Source organism: Amblyraja radiata, chromosome 2 (genome assembly GCF_010909765.2).
Source record: "Amblyraja radiata isolate CabotCenter1 chromosome 2, sAmbRad1.1.pri, whole genome shotgun sequence".
Lineage (NCBI taxonomy): Eukaryota > Metazoa > Chordata > Chondrichthyes > Rajiformes > Rajidae > Amblyraja > Amblyraja radiata.
In genome coordinates, this window is record NC_045957.1 from 116,668,841 (window position 1) to 116,682,070 (window position 13,230).

General features: G+C 43.7%; 1 protein-coding gene across 1 annotated transcript; it reads left to right on the plus strand.

The window, feature by feature from the left end:
* Positions 1-9,445: 9,445 nt before the first annotated feature.
* LOC116967469 lies at positions 9,446-12,155 on the plus strand. Its single transcript, XM_033014064.1, has 4 exons — positions 9,446-9,476; positions 11,335-11,523; positions 11,619-11,807; positions 11,913-12,155. The coding sequence occupies exons 2-4, from the start codon at positions 11,335-11,337 to the stop codon at positions 12,153-12,155; spliced, it is 621 nt and encodes a 206-aa protein (XP_032869955.1). The 5' UTR covers positions 9,446-9,476.
* The last annotated feature ends 1,075 nt before the right edge of the window (positions 12,156-13,230 follow it).

Sequence of the window (13,230 nt, forward strand, 5' to 3'; positions counted from 1 at the left end):
TAGTATTAGGCCATTCGGCCCATCAAGTCTATTCCACTATTGAATCATAGTTGATCTATCTCTCCCTCCTAACCCAATTCTCCTGCCTTCTCCCCACAACCCCTGTCACCTGTGCTAATCAAGAATCTATATCAGATTGTATGCCTGAAATGGGACAAAATCTCAAATCTAACTTTTAAGTGCTGTTTCCAAACTGCAGGATTTTGTTAATTTTCTGCTGGTGTGTTTTGGTCTGAACTGTCCATTACCAATCGGTGAGTTATTATTTATTACAGCCAGCTGATTGGAGCTTTCCCAACATTTCATTGAAGAGGATGTAATATTTAAATACTCCACCAATTATTGCAAGAAAATGTTCCTGGAAAATTGAATTATATGGCACGGTGGTGCAGCGGTAGAGTTGCTGCCTTACAGCGCCAGAGACCCGGGGTCGATCCTGACTATGGGTGCCTGTTTGTACGTTCTCCCCGTGACCTGCGTGGGTTTTCTCCAGGTCCTCCAGTTTCCTCCCACAGTCCAAATACGTACAGGTTTGTAGGTTAATTAGCTTGGTATAAATGTAAATTGTCCCAAGTGTGTGGAGGATAGCATTAGTGTGGGGGATCACTGGTTGGCACGGACTAGTTGGGCCGAAGGGCCGGTTTCCACGCTTTATCTCTAAGCTAAAAAATAAAAACTAAGATCGCCTTCTCTGATTCAGCTGGACTGCGAAGTTATTGGTGAGAAATGTTGGGATTCATTGCAACAGCAGCCTTTACATTGTTTTGTAAATCATGGGAGGAAAGAATGCTGGATTTTTTTTCAATAAAACGCACTTGCCTCTTTTTAACCCCTTCAGTTTATTTTCCAATTTTTCATGATCTTTCCTTCCATAGAACTCTTTCATATTTTTTTTGTTCAGAAGGTGAACCAAGAAACGGCATGTAGTGTCATCGAGTCATCCAGCGTGGAAACAGACCCTTCGGCCCATCTTGCCCACACAGGCCAACATGTCCCGTCTACACTAGTCCCACCTGCCTGCATTTGGCCCATATATCCCTCTAAACCTGTCCCATCCATGCACCTGTCTAATTCTTCCTTAAACGTTGCTATAGTATCTTCCTCAACTACCTCCTCCGGCCGCTCGTTCAACCACCCTTTATAAGAAAAAGTTACCCCTCTGATTCCTATTAAATCTTTTCCCCTTCTCCCTGAAAGTAAATCCTTTGGTCCTCGATTCCCCTACTCTGGGCAAGAGACTGCGTCTACCTGATCTATTCCTCTCATGACTTTATACATGTTCATGTTTGATACATGTTTTATACACGTCATATATATTCATTCATTGCGATATCATTAACTTCCTCCCCCTTTCAACTCCGTTTCAGTTTAGTTTATTGTCACATGCACTGATGTACAATGAAAAGCTTTTGTTGTGTGCTGTCCAGTCAGCGGAAAGGCAATACATGATTTCAAACGAGCCATTCACAATGTACAGATATATGATAAGGGAATAACGTTTAGTGCAAGGTAAAGGCAGTAAAGTCATATATATTCCGAGGGTCACCAATGAGGTGGATAGTAGTACAGGACTGCTCTCTGGTTGTGGCAGGGTGATTCAGTTGCCTGATAGCACCCTACATCATAATACCTTGATTTAAGTAACTAAACAGTTCTGAATGTTTTCTAAGAGAACCATTTGTTCATAAGTTCTCGGAGCAGAATTGGGCCATTTGGCCCATCAATTGTACTCCGCTATTCAATCATGGCTGATCCATCTCCACCTCTCAACCTCACTCTCCTGCTTTCTCCCCATGACCCCAGTTATAAGTTCATAAGTGACAGGAGCAGAATTAGGCCATTTGGCCTATCACGTGTACTCCGCCATTCAATCATGGCTGATCCATCTCCACTCTCACCCCCACTCTTCTGCCTTCTCCCTATAACCCATGGCACACATCCAAATCAAAATGTACACACTCAGCTTTGAATGCTTGGGCTTTGTTTCATTTTCTTTCTGGGGTGAATAATAATAATAATTTTTTTTAAATTCTTTTTTAAATTTATTTGTGGGCGCCTTTCAAAAGTCTCAAGGACACCTTACAGAAATTAACAAGAGTAAAAAAACATATAATCGGAGTAAAATAAATAATAAAGACATCACCAACACACAAATTAAAGACAGAATTCGATCCAAAGACAAAAAATCAAAAACACAATGTGAAGAGAGAGCAGCGGCAGCTAAACCGCGCCAACGTACACTCTCCCTTCCGACAGCCATCTGGGACACAAACTAAAATATTGTGCTGTAAATATGGTGCTGTAACTGCATTAATCCCAACCCCACAGTTTACAATCTTCTGCTTCTGCTTGCTACTGCACAACTTCCAACAACTGGGCTATCTCGTGCAGGTAACGCTCGCATGGGCACTGGTTACAAAAGGGTTATTTAGATTTTTTTGTGGACAAGTTTGGTGAGATGATCCATGTCCAAGTTGTTGAGCTGTGACTTGAAGTGTGACAAGGTTGGTGCACATGTGGTGGTGTCGGGAAGGATAGTGCATGGATATAGTGACTAGATAGCTATATTTGTTTGCTCTAATTCTAGTGTGAATAAAGTGACCTGATCTTGTAGATTTCTGGGTATTGGATTGAATGAGGTGAGATATGTTACTGGGGATGATGCTATGAGTCTCCTTGTAGACAGCACAAAAGCGGGCTTTGGTGCGTCTGGACTCCAGCGACTCCCAGCCAAGGTGATTTAACATATCGGAAACACTTGACTGTCCTGAGTAGTCGTTATAGACAAACCAGGCTGCACGCCTCTGAACCTTGTCAAGGGTGTCAATGTTATTTTTCTGGTGAGGGTCCCATATTGTCTGGCAATTTTCCAACAGTGGGCAGACAAGTGCTTTGTACGCTACCTCCTTAGTTGGTTTGTCACAACCGGATAAGTTTCTCTGGAGAAGGCCCAAAGTTCTGTTTGCTTTTGTGGCAATCTGGATTATGTGTCTGTTCCAGGCTAGGCCAGATGTGAGTTCAACTCCCAGGTATGGGTGGTGATCAACTTCTTTAAGCAGGCTGTCTCCCATCTTGTACCCGTTCATGATCGGCTTGGCTTTATGAGCAACTCTCATGGTAAAGCATTTGGTGTGATTGAAACCCATTTGCCAAAGATGGTTTATGTCATTTTGAAGAACCTTGGCATCTTCAGCAGATTTGATTTCTCGATACACAATACAGTCGGCTGCATAGAGTCTCACTTTGGAAGACAGGTTGTCAGGCAGATCGTTAACGTAGATCAAGAACAGCGAGGGCCCCAACACCGTTCCCTGTGGCACGCCGGACTCGACTGGAGATTGTTGTGATGACTCACCGTCTGCCACAACCTTTTGATGACGTTTGTTGAGAATCTGCAAATCTTGACAATCTCCCGGAACCACAAACTAAAATCTCTGTACAGAAGGTAAAAATTTGTGCTTTGCAAATGTACTTGTTTGAAAAATAAGTTTGAAAAGATTTATGCTACTTTTGATGAACCTGGCAAAGTGAGTGCTTTTAGCCATTGAGGTAACCAGGAGGTCCCGATCTGAAACGTCGCTTATCTACGTTCTCTACAGATACTGCCTGACCCGCTGAGTTACTCCAGCACTTAGTGTCCATAAGTCTTGTAAACATTGTCGTTCATGGAGTCATAGAGAGATACAGCGTGAAAACAGGCCCTTCGGCCCAACTTGCCCACACCCGCCAACATGTCCCAGCTACACTACTAGCTATGGACCACCCGCCTGCGTTTGGTCCATATCCCTCCAAACATGTCCTATCTATGTACCGACCGCTCAACTGTTTCTAACCGTTTCTTAAACTTTCATAAACGTTGGGATAGTCCCTGCCTCGACTACCTCCTCTGGCAGCTTGTTCGATACACCCTTTGTGTGGAAATAATTACCCCTCAAATTCCTATTACATTTTTCCCCACTTAATCCTAAACCTATGTCCTCTCGTCCACGATTGACGTAGACAATAGGTGCAGGAGTAGGTCATTTGACCCTTCGAGCCAGCACCGCCATTCACAATGATTGATCATGGCTGATCTTCCACAATCAATAGACAATAGATGCAGGAGTAGGCCATTCGGCCCTTCGAGTCAGCACCGCCTTTCAATGTGATCATGGCTGATCATCAGTGTCCCGTTCCTGCCTTCTCCCCATATCCCTTGACTCCGCTACCTTTAAGAGATTTCATAAGGCAGAATTCCACAGATTCACAACTCTGGGCAAAAATCTCATGATTTTTTTTTTCATACACCTCCCCTCCCTCATCCTCCTGTGCTCCAATAGACCATTTGGCCGATGAAATAGGAAAAAAAAGCCGTATAAAAATACAAGTAGCGGTGATGCTATTGGCCAAATAATTAAATTTAGTTTCTGCACTGATTACTAAATGTACACTCTGTGGGGTTCATAAATATTTGTGTACACGTGTCTCCAATACGTGACTGATAGTATAAGCTTGTTAAACTGTCCTATTACTTGTTGACGACTAGGTCATAAGGTCATAATTGATAGGAGCTGGATCAGGGCATTCGACCCATCAAGTCTACTCTGCCATTCAATCATGGCTGATCTCTCCCTCCTAACCCCGTTCTCCTGTCTTTCTCACCATAACCCCTGACACCAGTAACACTTCATATTTCGCTTGGGCAGCCTACAGCCCAGTGATATGAATATTGACTTCTCTAACTTCAAGTATCCCTTGCTTTTCCTCTCTCTCCACCCCTCCCCCATCCTAGTTCTCCTGATTAAATATTACTTTGTATGCCTTGATGTCGCCTTCCCTTAGGTAACAATAATCTATTCTACATTTTCCTTGAGCATTGTCCCTGCTTATCCCTCATTTTCACACCTTACCCTTCCACATCTCTCGTTTTCCCCCTCCGCTGACTCTCAGTCTGAAGAAGTCTCGACCCAAAACGTCGCCCATTGCTTCTCTCCAGAAATGCTGCCTGACCCGCTGTGCCATTCCTATGATTATTTTTCTATGTAAAACCTGAATATAATCAAGAGAGAATATAATTAAGGTGTGGGAACTAAGGGGGACCACAAATGGAATGTGTTTAAAATGGTTTGGGGAAAACGGAATACTTTGTAACTTAGTCGGCGCCCTTTATGTGGTGACTCTTTGCATACCTTGGGTGTGTAAAACAAAGAATATCACTGTGACTTGTCACATGTGATCATTCATCATTCATCCATTATAATCACACCAATCTATATCATAGAATTCCCTTATCATGTATCAGTACACTGTGGATGGCCCGATTGTAATCATGTATTGTCTTTCTGCTGGCTGGTTAGCACGCAACAAAAGCTTTTCATTGTACTGTACCTTGGTACCGCTTAAAAATACCCACTGTTTTGCTGTTACTCAGCATAGATTGTTTGTCCTAGTTTGTTCTGGTGGTCGTATATTCAGAATGATAGGTTGCTTATCCATGAACCTGATATGTTGTGTTGACCATTTATTTTGCGTGCAGTTTGTCAGTGATGTAATTACTTGTAAATAGTAACAAAATAGTTTTTTTAAAGCACTTTCTGTAATTGTGCAGTGATTTGTTTTGTATAACGACCTTTTTTTTCCTCCAAAGGCGGAAATCCGTTTTAATTATATTCGGGTTTTAATATTCTCAAAGGAGTTTTATGACATTTTTATATTCATTGTGAGTAGTTGAATTTTGCCCTAGCACAAAATTGAAAAATAAATTCCTTTTTGCATTTTTGCAGCATTTGATTAACATTCTCCCTTTTCTTCAGACATTGTTAAAGTCCGATTCGCTTCAAACAGATAACAACACAATTAAGTTAGTAATAAAGCAGTATCGTCTTTATTTCGTGCAGGCGGGTAAGGGAGACAACTCTAAGTATGTAAACACATAAACAGAGTTCCTCGTGTTCCACACACAGATGTAATGTTCAATCAGATGTACTTATACCCCAATAGTCAGCAATTCAGCAATTCTTTATCTTACAGAGCATTGTACAGCCTCCTGCCTTGTCCATATATGGTAATATTAAAGATCGGTAGTTTCTTCCGATAGAGGAAAGGTTATGTCTATATATTGTTTTGCTCGAAGGAGCTATTCCTTATCTCTGCAGATTCAAACAGTCTTTTTTTACCTTGTTGACTCAGCATCTGTACATTTCAATCTGGCTGAATATTCAGTGAAGGGCAAGGCACCCAGTGTTCTGTACATTTTGCTGAGTATTTAGATCATAGGACAAGGCATGCATTTTGTATACTTCAATCTTACTGAGTATTGAGAGGAAAGGGCAAGGCACCATTTTGTATATTTCTAAACTAAAAGTAGAGTCCATTTTGTTACCTACTTTAACTTTAGCTCTTTCATTCCCTCCTTTTATCATAACATGATAACATTCACTCTCGTCGGTAGGTACACAATGGTGGCAAGCATCTAACAATAAAAATCCGAGCAATGATTAACAAAAAGATTGAGCCATAATGTAACACAGTACCTCGGAGTCCACCAAACCAACTGAGCGGCCACCAGCACCCACTTCCTTCATTGTATCCATGCATATCACTGTCAACCTTAGGGATCTTTTTGTTTTCTTGGGAAATATAGGTAGCAAGGTCGGCGATATTAGAAGTTTCATCGGGGATATAGGTGCAATTTTCTCATTTTATTATAGCACCTGTGCCTCCTTTTTCTGCCAAGATAAAGTCTAATGCCATACAATTTTGTAAAGCCATAGTGTGGATAGCAAGGGAAGGGATAACTCGATTAGTTGTTTCATGTTACGCATGTGGAGAATGACATATGCCAGATAGCAGCATCCTTTCCAGTTGCCATTCTCCCCCATCATCCTATCGCAAAGGCTGTTGTTTCCTGGTGGCATCCCTGGCAGCCAAGGGTATGCCCATAGCCCACATACCAAGTGTGTTCCATTTACTGGTCATGGTGGTCTCAGAGAAGAGATTGTGGTGCAAGAGCTGTTTCCCAAATATACTCCTTTCCCTGGGTTTTTACAATGACAAGTGGCATTAACTGGCATACGGGGATTGCTTGCTAGTCTCAGTCAGGGAATTCTCCAAATTCTGTTCTCATCTATTTTCCAACAGGGGGGAGTGTACCATCCTTTAAAATTGTTTTATATAGGTTAGTCCTCGAGTTTTATTAAATGGAATGGCGATCATTGGTGGAGTCCAGAACCAGGGGCCACAGTTTAAGAATAAGGAATAAGCCATTTAGAACAGAGATGAGGAAACACTTTTTTCTCACAGAGAGTTGTGAGTCTGTGGAATTCTCTGCCCTCTGGCGGTGGAGACCTGCTCTCTGGATACTTTCAAGAGAGCTAGATAGGGCTCTTAAAGATAGCGGAGTCAGGGGATATGGGGAGAAGGCACGAACAGGGTACTGATTAGGGATGATCAGCCATGATCACATTGAATGGCGGTGCTGGCTCAAAGGGCCGAATGGCCTACTCCTGCACCTATTGTTAATTGTCTATCATAACTCATAGACAAAAAGATATAGTCCAGCATCTGGGCCATTCCCAGGACACCGAGGAGAGTTATTTTATTTAATTGTCCTTATTCCAGTTTCCAATTATTTTGCAATCAGTTTGGTGTATCCAACAAGGAAGATTTTCGACCTCCACTGCTGTTGGTGTGATCAGTAGTACTTGAATTGAATTGAATTGAATGCCTTTATTGTCATTCAGACCTTACGGTCTGAACGAAATTTCGTGCCTGCAGTCATACATACAATCATACAATAATAACAACAATAAACACAAATTAACATCCACCACAGTGAGTCCTCCAAGCACCTCACTGTGGTGAAGGCAAAAATCTTAGGGCTGCAGTCTCTTCCCTCCTCTTCTCCCTCTGTGCTGAGGCGATACCCCACCGGGCGATGGTACAAACAGTCCCGCGGCTCACCGAACCCCGCAACGGGCCGGCTCAAACACCGCGGCCCGGGGTGGTCGAAGCTGCCGCCCTCCAGTCCAACGGACGCAGCCGCTGGCCCGCGGCTCAACCCCGGACTCAGGCCATAGCCGCCGGAACGCCGTCCCAGACACAGGAGCACCGTTCCAGCCCCGAGCCGGATCGCCCTCATGTGAGTGCCGTCCCTCGCTCGGGCTGGGCCACTCCGACGGGAGCGCCGTACCTCCCTCGAGCTAGGCCGCTCCGACGGGAGCGCCATTCCACCCTCGAGCTGGGCCACTCCGACGGGAGCGCCGTTCCAGCCCCTCGCCAGGCCGTCGTCACGGGAGCGCCGTTCCAGCCCCGAGCCGGGCCGCCCTCACGGGAGCGAGCCCAGGGCAAGTCCTGACTGGCTCTGCCTCCGGAGTCTCGAGGTCGCCAGCTCCGCCATTAGGCCTCAGCGCAGACGGAGGCAGAGAAGGGGAATATGACAAAAAAGTCGTATTCCCCCAAAGAGAGAGACAGCAAGCCCCGTTTCAACCCCCCACCCCACATAAACACAACCTAAAAAACAAAAATGAACTAGACAAAACGAAAAAAAACAACATAAAAAAGTAAAGACAAACGGACTGCAGGCGAGCTGCAGCCGTTTACCAGCGCCGCCACTTGGAAGGGGCCCTTCCACCGTTCTCCCAGTTTCTTCCTATCCCAATGTCTTATTAGTACGTGGTCTCCTGGTGGTAAGGATTCACCATTATGGTCAGCTGAAAGTGGTTTCTGCGTTTCCAATACCTGTGAAAGTAAGACTGACAAGGTTCGGGTTAATTGGTGAGCGTACGTGATCAATTCATCACTGAGGGCCTGTAGGTCAAAACTAACCTGCTCTAGCTGAGGTTGTTCTGAACTGTCAGAATGGCTGGGAATACCTTAACCCATTCCTGTCCCGTCTCAGTCAACTCTTTAGTGTCCTATTCATTCCCTTCACTAATTCAGAACTCTGCCGGTGGTGGGAGATGTGAGATCACTCTTTAACTACTTACAAGGCAAACCCATTTAAAATAGATCATTATTAAGGAAAAATACAATTCAAAAATTATTCCCAATTTCTAATCTCTCTCTCCAAATTCACAATTTCAAATTAACACATTTTCTCTGAGATATAGGCATCTCCAATCTCATCTAACACTTTGACCAGGATTCCACGTGGCCAGTGAGCTTAGGATAAGGGGGAAATCCTTTAAAACCGAGATGAGAAGAACTTTTTTCACACAGAGAGTGGTGAATCTCTGGAACTCCCTGCCACAGAGGGTAGTCGAGGCCAGTTCATTGGCTATATTTAAGAGGGAGTTAGATGTGGCCCTTGTGGCTAAGGGGATCAGAGGGTATGGAGAGAAGGCAGGTACGGGATACTGAGTTGGATGATCAGCCATGATCATATTGAATGGTGGTGCAGGCTCGAAGGGCCGAATGGCCTACTCCTGCACCTAATTTCTATGTTTCTATGTTTCTATGTGAGGAATCCAGGTCTCTTCTTGAACTCAATTCAAAAGGTAAGAAATAGGAAGAAAACAAATCTAAGTTCAAGTTACATTTATTGTCACATGCACCAATTGGTACAGTGAGATTTGAGTTACTATACAGCCACGAATAAAAAGAACACACTGCACGATAGAATTTAACATGAACACCCCCACACATCGGCATCAACGTTTCCCACTGTGAGGGAAGGCAATAAAATTCAGTCATCTTCCTCTAAACCAACTTAAGACAAAAACAAACTGCATATTTGCATCTTCTTGAGAAGACAGAGAATAAACAGTTAATTTCCACATAGATAGCTAACGCATTTCCAAGGAACAAAGGGAAAGAAAATAACTGTGCGGCTCCACCCTCATACACCTGCAACTTCTTAAAGAGACTACAAAGATTTATCACTTAAAAGAGCTAGCTCATTCGATTACATCCTATTTCATCTGAATTATAGGATTAATACAACATTCGCCCAGAACTGGTTCCACAAACAAGTAACAATCTTTAAACTCACTCTACACCCTTTTTTCTGTGACATTCACTCACAAATGTCCACACCTCATGTAGTATGTAGAATCTCAGATATTCACACACTTTAAAACAATAAAATTCTCACTCGCCTCGAGGAAATCATGCAAACTCTTAAAACCTTGATAAACCAAATGCGATCAACTTTGTTCATCAATGCAACACATACTGAAGAACAGTCTCGACCAGAAACACACATTTACACATCCCTTATATCCCACTCGACTCTCTCTCTCTGCTGCTGCTGCTCACCCCTCTTAGACTCATAAAAGCACCAAAGTGTAAGCAACATTCCACATTCCCTTCACTCCTTACCAGCATGCGTAAGGGAGTGTATATTCATAAAGAACGGGCAGGAAAGCATCAGGTACACAAACATGTCCGAGAGGAGTGAGCCAGAGGCCCGTCAAAGAGTCAATGGCGCAGCCCTCTCGTTTCCATAGATCATTTTGCGTGGCAGAGGCGCCCCCTGCATTAATTCTACCTCACCCATGTCTGGCAGAGCCGTTCTGTCTACTAGAATCTTTGGTTCTGTGGGGACCAATGTTCGCAAGCTGCTATGCAGGCGGTAATGTCAGCTGGGGCATTCCTTTGGAAGACTATGTCGTGACCACTCATATGGGCATTGCATTTAATAATGGCCAGGTGGACTCGGAAGGCTAAAGGGCCTGTCCCTCTTATGCGATTTTTTAGGCGACTAGGCTGTCGCCACATGGTCGCTGGGGTGCCACCTGTATGGTCGTGAGTCTGTGGTTTCGCCTATAGTGGTGAGGTCCTCGTGTTCCTCAGTCGCCTAAAGAGCCTTTCTGGTCGCCACTGGATTTTCAAAATGTACAACTTTACCTCACCCATGTCTGGCAGAGCCGTTCTGTCTACTAGAATCTTTGGTTCTGTGGGAACCAATGTGGCGACAGTGGGTATCACGCCAATGAGCGCAGCTTGACTTCTCCTGACGTAGGTGCTGTTATTGGTTGTCGCCAGGTGATGTAGGCTGTCGCCGGTGCTGAATGGTGAATTCCATTGGTGACTACCTACGTCAACCTATGTCAACTGGCAACGGGTACCAGTGTCAAGACAAGTCAAGTAGCGACAGGCATTAGAAAAACCCAAGTCCACAGAAGTCAGGCTACAACAGCCAGTCGAGATGCTGATGAATGAAGTCCATCCACGCCTATATCGGCGACAAGCTACGACCATACATTTAGTATTTTTTGGGGGTTTTTTTCTGTATTTTTTTCATATGTGGTAACATGTACTAAATGTTAAACCTTGCAAGTTTCCAGCAGCAGTTCTTCCATTCTCTTGCAGGCAGGCAATTCACACTGGTCTTTATTTATTTTTTTTCTACAGATGCCCAACTCTGACTGTGGTTCAAAAGCCAGAAAAAAGGGAACAAAATATGGCAAGCTGTCTCAGAGTGGGAACAAGTCAGGGTCTGGTGGCAAAACCCTTACCCTGAGACAGCAGTGTATCATCGACAAACGGGGTTTCATCAATTCACAAAGAGTACGAGTGGAGAGGAGACAGAGCACCATGAAGGTAATTATTATAACATAGTTATTGTGAAATTGATAATTTGATTGTCATGTCCTCATGGTCGTGAAAGTTTGTAAAACACATTTATTTTCTTCCAGTTTGACAAGAAGAAGCCACTCCCCACTATGTCCAGTGAAGAGGTGGTTGATCCACTTGAGGGAACCTCTGGATCCACCCCCTCCACCAGTCAGCAGCACAACAAGACGAGCAGGACCACTGCAGGCTTCACCCCAACAGCAACTGGGGTAGAGGAGAGAGAGGCAAGTCGCCCTGAGCTGATCAAGGCAGTAAGTACTTTTGGGAACATTTTTGGCCGATTTTCCTTCTCACCCATCCACCCATCCTTTTTTTCCCAAATTTACTTACCTGTATCATACTCATTTATGTTGCAGCGCATGCAACAGGCAACAGAGGCCGGGGAGGCTAGACAGGCCATGACACAGCCCCAGACACCACATGAGAGGGCTGTTGATATCTTCCAGGGATTCTTAAAGACTGAGCTGCTCAAGATACCAGAGAACATGTGGTTCAAATACACCATGGCTGCCATGACGGTGGCCCATAACTTCTCCCAGCCGGTAAATATTTTAAGTAATTTTTGTGGAATCTTGGGGAAATTTGATTTTAATATTTGACCTCATTTTATAATACCTTTTGTGAATTGGACTTGAAATTCTTTGTCACACACAGCTTGTGAAAAGTTTTAATTTATTTGCCTTCTACTTGATATTGATATGATTCTGTGTTGCAGCCACAGTCACTGATGGGACCTCCACAGATGCCATCACCAGTGATGTCGTGCTCACTGATGGGCAGGTCACCCAGTCCCACTCACAGCAGCAGTACTCACAAAAACAGCAGCGGCAGCCTACATCAACAGCATCACAGCAGGTAGCCACTACTTCCACATACACTGCCTAATGCAGTCTGCAAGATCTAGTAGCTTCTCTGCACTCTCAGCTGCATTCACAGACTTGACACACCAAGACCTGCACCAGTGACACCAGGGGGTACCCCCAGAACAGAGACCCAGGACGCAAGTGGGGACTTGAGTTTGAGTTTTACAGGATTAATGGACACAGATCACCCATCAGTGTATTGTGTCCATAAATGATGTTAAGTCTTGTAATTGTTTTTGTACTTGTATTATGTCTGAAGTTTAACGTTTGAAGTTTATTGAAACTCAACGAACGGTCTCGACCAGAAACATCACCTACCCCATAGATGCTGCCTCACCCGCTGAGTTTCTCCAGCGTTTTTGTCTACCTCCTTGGGCTGATGATTCTTTATAGATTTATTATAGATAATTTAAAATTTATGTGATTATAATATTTTTGTATGCAACTGTATGTTCTTATCAACCTTTTCTTGTTGTTAAAACTTTTGTTTGTTTCAATATCAATAAAGGAAATGCTTGACATTTTGACGGAAAATTGATGTATGAAGATATTATAATTCAGTGTCTCATGGCATCACTTTCAAATATTTTAATTTCATATATTTTGATGAATAAAACAAACACAAACACAAGCATTGTACTGCATTGACAATTAAACTCCATTGGGAGGATGTGGGTGTCCCTGAAAAGCTCATTTTCTTGTGGTCTGTTGTGGGCTCTCTTCCTGGAGTGGTGGACTTCTGTTTGTGATGTGGGCTGTTTGCTGCTGGTCTTCAGATCATGTCGTTCTGCCATTGTACACTGCCTAGTTT

Coding starts and splice junctions, on each gene's coding strand:
- LOC116967469 (XM_033014064.1), top strand. CDS start 11,335: ATGCCCAACTCTGACTGTGGTTCAAAAGCCAGAAAAAAGGGAACAAAA. Junction 11,524..11,618: donor GGAGACAGAGCACCATGAAG/GTAATTATTATA, acceptor ATTTTCTTCCAG/TTTGACAAGAAGAAGCCACT. Junction 11,808..11,912: donor GCCCTGAGCTGATCAAGGCA/GTAAGTACTTTT, acceptor TTTATGTTGCAG/CGCATGCAACAGGCAACAGA.